Source organism: Gymnoscopelus braueri, assembly GCF_963280865.1.
Source record: "Gymnoscopelus braueri genome assembly, chromosome: 1".
Taxonomy (NCBI): Eukaryota; Metazoa; Chordata; class Actinopteri; order Myctophiformes; family Myctophidae; genus Gymnoscopelus; species Gymnoscopelus braueri.
The window spans coordinates 33,755,712-33,761,969 of NC_137603.1; the positions used below are offsets into that span (position 1 = coordinate 33,755,712).

The 6,258-nt window shown below is 42.7% G+C and overlaps 1 protein-coding gene across 1 annotated transcript; it reads right to left on the bottom strand.

Moving 5' to 3' along the window:
• Positions 1-2,173: 2,173 nt before the first annotated feature.
• znf319a (zinc finger protein 319a) lies at positions 2,174-6,258 on the bottom strand. The gene is made up of 2 exons (XM_080426295.1): positions 6,000-6,258; positions 2,174-4,838 (listed from the first exon to the last, which is right to left on the bottom strand). Exon 2 carries the CDS (start codon positions 4,678-4,680, stop codon positions 2,896-2,898), a length of 1,785 nt encoding a protein of 594 aa, XP_080282421.1. The 5' UTR covers positions 4,681-4,838; positions 6,000-6,258; the 3' UTR covers positions 2,174-2,895.

Sequence of the window (6,258 nt, forward strand, 5' to 3'; positions counted from 1 at the left end):
CTGTTACAAGTAAAAGTCGGGAATTAAAAATTTACTTGAGTAAAAGTACAAAAGTATTGGTATCAAAATGTACTTAAAGTACCAAAAGTAGAAAGTACTCATTTATGCAGAATGTCAAAGTTTTCTGGCAACAAAAGTCAACTAAAAAACAAGATTTTTGTATGGGATCTCCTCTCTGGTCAGTAAGAATACATTGAGCAGTCCTCATAGTACCTATGGTACGAGATCACAAAGGCCTTAAAAACAAGGCTCCATGCAGACATCCCAAAACAAACTGGTCAGGCTACTGCTTGGCCTTACATCTACAATTCATTTAACCCCTGCTCACTTTGCTAGGGTTGGGTGGCTCAGGGTAGAGGACAGAGTACAGAAACTTGCAATGGGCCTGGTCTACAAGATACACTACACCACAAAGACACCCATGTACCTGTCATTGTCAAACTACTTCAGAAACATCAATGATGTCCACAATCACAACACAGAGGGAGCTCCACAAATCACGTTCAACCCAGATTTGTCTCTAACAAGGGATTAAATTAGTTCTACTGCTATGCCACAATTCAGAACTGGCCCCTGTAAAAAAGTAAAAGCCTACACCCCCCCACTATTTATTGTACATATTTTCTTTTTTCGATTACTACCCGTTTATATGCATTGTGAGCTTGTAGATCGGCTATTTTCAAATGGCCAAAATGTATATATATATAAATAATTGTGGTGGCGTAAAAGTATAATATTTGCCTCTGAGATGTAGTGGAGTAGAGCCAAAAGCACTGAAAATTGGAAACACTCCAATAAAGAAAAAATACCTCAAAACTGTACTTAAGTACAGTACTTGAGTTACAAGTACTTAGTTACTTTAGACCACTGAACGCAGTTCTCTCTAGCTTCCCTGATGCCCTGCTGCTACTATCCTTCTATGAACTGACTGACTCAGCCCATTTAAAACCTTAAAATGAGATGAGCATCTGCAAAATGTTTAAAACTATCAAATTGAATAAATGGTACGTTTTTACTATATGACAATGATGAAAACTACTGGCCATCATGTTTTAATGTGTGTAAAGAGACTCAGTTGCCAAACTACGTTGTGACCAGCTTTTCAAACTATGGGAGAAGATCAATCATGGCATGTATAAATAGGTTTGCCTCCTACGTGAGTGACTGTTCAATACCACCACTATGAATATAACCAAAACATATCTTCATATCACCGTCCCTACGATAGAAATAGAATCATTGGGAAAAGGCCATTTGAGTTACCGATATGAAAGTTTGAAAACCGCTGGCCTAAATGTTGGCGACACATTTCTGCGTCAGTTAGAATGAACACAAATTATTGGTGCATCATCAGGTATAAATGTTGGCAACTTCAAATTATTCTATATGTAATGCATTTCTAATAATTGATCCTGAGTGCCCCATAGGAAGACAATTGAACACATTCATTTTGTTGATAGTGTGGTTTATTTTAATTTCTATCTGAATACAGTATGAACATGATGTACTATATATATATCCATCCATATGTATATATTCAAAGCTTTCATACTCAAATCTATTGCCACACATTTTGATCTTCAGCCCATCTCTGTACTAATAGGACAATGACTTATGCACGTGTGGTTTAGCAGCAGTGAACTGTCCCATTCCACTACTCAATCTCTTTTAAATCCCAAAACCGTTTTAAATATACTGTAGATTGTATAGAATATAGAAATGCACACAGTAAACTAAAATGTAATATTTTACACTTCATCCCCATCATAGACCAACACAAAAGTCACAACTATGAAGCAATTCAGATTAAAATTACAAACCTCTGGACTGGAATCTTGTACCAAACTAGGGAGATATATCAAAATTAAACAAAAAATAGTATTACTGGAGTTATTTCTTACACCAAAACTAATGGTCATAGGTATGTGGCAAGTGAGCAAAAAATGTTTGTTAAGATACTATTGTGATATTCCATTTGGAGTCAGAAATGTGCTTGTTAAACACATTGCAAACTTATAATATAACAGAAGCAAAATACTGTTTTCAGTCTTTACATTAGTGTATACACACACTATTGTATCTTAAAACAAACATGGTTCAGTAGTTATAAACATATTGTGCATGTCTTATTGCACATGACGGATGTCTTCATGACATGATGGGAAGGAGTTAGTTAGCTAGATGCCATTTATTTTAGTACAAAGATGCAACAACACAGAACTTCATAACACACAGGGTATACATTTTTACAATTACACGGTTTTTTTCTTCTCAGGTTGTGTTCCTAAATAAACCAAACCTATTATAATACAACAGTGACTTAAAGTATAATAAATATTCATGCACAAATAGATGATATCACCTAGGTTTTCGTGAGAGGACAGCATTGCACAGGCCAGCTACTGTATCTAGGAGGGGTGGGGGATTCATCTGTGTCGGAAACTTGAAATGAAATGTTCATCTTATGAATACAAAGTGACTGATCAGTAAAGGCACATGGAGTTCATAAGAGTTTGTACATAAGCAAACATTGAGGACAACTGTCTTAAAACGTCTTTCGTTCTCAATAACTAAATTACAAATCACAAAACCACATGCAATCACAGAAGATCTCACACCCAAGTCCACACAAAATCAAGTTATTCCCTCACTTTGACTTGCCTTTCTATAACATTCTTCTTTTAATGTTTTCCATGAGTGCCAAATGAAGGGACATGACCAAGATGTTAGTGACCTGCCCCATGTAGATGATCTTTGAATGTGGGCTTAGTCTTAATATTAGAGGTGACAAATAAATATTAAATGCAAATCATGGGTGCGCGTTATTGGCTACAAATGGCTAGCAAAAATGGCACACTCACTGTGCCACTACCTAGGGCTCAAGCGCAATGCTACTCATGGGATGCAGGGGGCTGCAGGGAAACCATCTCCTTCAGCGGTGTGCTGTACTGTGTGCTCCTGCAGAGCTGTCAGGTCAACAAAACGCTCACCACACCAGACACATTTGAATTGGGTTTCGCGTGAATGCACACTCTGGTGCTTGGCCAGGTGCTCACGCTGCTTGAAGCTCTTATCGCAACTGGCACACTTAAAAGGTTTCTCTCCGGTGTGAACACGGCGATGACGCGCCAACTCAGAGGAGTACTTGAAGCGCTTTTCACAGTCTGGGCACTTCAGGGGTTTCTCACGGGTCGGGTCACAGCGATGCTGAACAAACTCGGAGGACGACACAAAACGCCTGTCACACAGGGAGCATTTTAGTGGCTTCTCGGTGCAGTGAGAGTTCTGGTGGCGTTGCAGTGTTGAATTCTTCTTGTACCCCTTACCACAAACATCACACTTGTAGGGCTTCTCCACTTCACCTCCACATTTGTGCCTCAGCAGCTCTCCCGATTGACTGAACGACTTCTGGCATGATGCACACTTAAACAAACTCTCCATGCCGTGGACCTGCTGGTGGTAAAGCAGGTGGGAAGGCTGTAGAAATCCCTTATCACATAGGTTACACTTGAAAGGGCGGTCAGCTGGATTCTTGTGTGTGCGACGGTGGCGCACAAGGGCATACTGTTGTTTGAAACTCATCTGGCACTCCTCACACTGGAAAGGTCGCTCCTCTGAGTGAGTGCGTTCATGCTGCCGCAAATCAGATGGGCGCTTGAAGCTTTTTCCACAAGAGCCACAGCGGAAGGGCCTTTCACCGATTGGTTGGCACTGGTGGTGCAGGAGGTCAGATGACTCCTTAAAGTGCATCTCACACAAATTGCACTTGAAAAGGTGCTCGCCCGAATGTGCATACATGTGGCGCACTAGGTGAGACCGGTGCTTGAAACTCTTCTCACAGACGGCACACTTGTATGGACGCTCTGAGCTGTGAGTGCGCTGGTGGTGGGCCAGATGAGAAGACTGGCTGAAGCTTTTATCACACGTGTCACATTTATATGGCTTTTCGCCTGTGTGCACCCTCTCGTGGCGGGTCAGCTCGGACAAATGTCGGAAGGCCTTATGGCACACTGAACACTTATAGGGCCTGTCTGGTGAGGCAGCCTCAAACACTGGCGGAGAGGATGCACTAATTGCTTCACCACCGGATGCCTCGCCAGCGGATGGCTGTATAGGGTTGGCAGCTGAGGAGGTTGGGGTGACATTTCCAGAACCTGGCCGGTACGTCTTCTCACAGATGGAGCACTTCATGGGGTTGTTTCCATTGCCATGTGCGTTGTGATGCTGGGCCAGGGAGGTCAGCAGAGAAAAGCCCATCTTACACACGCCACATACAAAGGGCTTCTGCTCCACCTGCACACACTGGTGCTCCAGTAGATCAGTGGCCTGACTGAAGATTTTCATGCACTGAGTGCACTGGAAGGAGCGGTCCTGGTTTACCATGCACTGGTGCTCATGGGGGTTGGCTAAGTGGGATATGTCATGGCCACAGGCCCCGCATTTGTGTCCTCTCTCACCCCCTACCTGCAAGGAGGACTGCTGGGCCTGCACAGAGTGCTGCTGGCCATGTTGGCTATTATGCTGGGGTTGCTGCAGCACAGCAGAGTCTTGCTGCAGGACTACTCCATACACAGCACAGGCCAGAGGGTTGTCTGAAGCTTGGGGGATGGTGTGCACAACAGAGGGTGGAGCCACGGCATGCTGCTGCTGCCACGCCTCCGTCATCCTTCCGCTTCGCATTTGAAGGAACTTTGAGTTTTTCCAACACTAGCGAAACTTGACTGTCAGAGTCTAAGAATGTGGGAGTGGCTTGGGGGATGGCGATCAGCTATTTGGGAGGGGCTTTCTGTTCCTGTTTCCTTGTGATTACAAATGTATTTTGAAATCAGTGGCACAACCTGGAGGGAAAGAAATCAAAATGAACAATTGAGTGTGAACCAGTAATTGTGGTCAGTAAAAGAAGAATCAGTGTACATGTAAACCTGTTATGCATATATATACACTACATAGTATAAAACATACACACACACACATTATGTATACACATACATAGACATACCAATATATATATGGAATGATACAACTACACTTAAAGACTAATGAATATTAATGAAACCTTGGATGACATTAAAAGGAAGTAGTGTGGTTTGTGTTGTATGTCAGATCGATTGCAGTCAGGAAAAAAAAAACATTTGTCATTTACATACATTTATTTCAGCAATAAATGCAACATCCTTTCTATGTTAAGTCAAAACACTGGCAAAGTTAGCAGGCCTAATACTCCCATTGAGACCTCACAAGGAAACAACCAAGCACATATTCTTATCAGTACAGTACATCATTCCATGGGGATATCATCTATTTGAGACATTTTTGATAACAGCCTTTTGTCAAATCTGCAAAATGGCTAGGGACTAAAACAGGATCTGGGCTCTGACTATTTACTGAGACACAACCTAGTCGACCTGTTAACGTCATTAATTCATCTATATTTATTGCATATTTCCTACAGTGTAATGTAGACGTATTTCGTGTTAATATGCAGACTGTTCTGTGTTCTCGACCGCTGATCAGGGGTCGAGAACACAGAACACAGAACAGTCTGCATTTTGAAATGAATTCCACCCCAGATGATAGTCTGTTCCGCAGGCTATAGCTGTTAGCTGGTACCGTGGAGCTGTGTGATCGGTACTGGTTCTGCACGGTTTACATTGTTACATTGTTGCTAAAGCGCCTCGATCCTTTGAATCATCGACCTGCTACAATGTTACATTGTTGCGATCACGTTGCCATTGTAAAATAAAAACCATCCCGAATCAAACGCTTAGCAGATCGAGCTACATCATTAGCCGGGGGGCAGGCTAGCCTTTCTTTAGCCTTTAATTTGGGGGATTTGAAGCCGCCGTTGGGCCCACAATTAACGGACTAAATACTGTTCTGGGCCCGATCGAACCGAGGCCCGAACCTATAGGCCTCCCTCCCCCCCTGACCCATGATCATCCCATTTTGCAAACATACACACATACAAAAAATATCCAGCAGGAAGCCGTTCAACTTACACAAGTAGCATGTGATGTTTTTTTTTCCTCCTCCTCCTCCTCTGTGGTTTGGAGATGATCAGCCGTTAGAAGCAGCGGTTCTGTTCTGTTCTGCAGCCTGATGCCGCTAAGATGAGACAGAACCCAGACGCAGCAGGACACCGGAAACCGCCACGCAGTTCTGCTGCTGCGCTGCTTTACTGTGACTCCAATGATAATTATTATTATCATCGGTATTAATACTGTAAACGTTAGGTTCTGGTTCTACTAGAATAGTGTT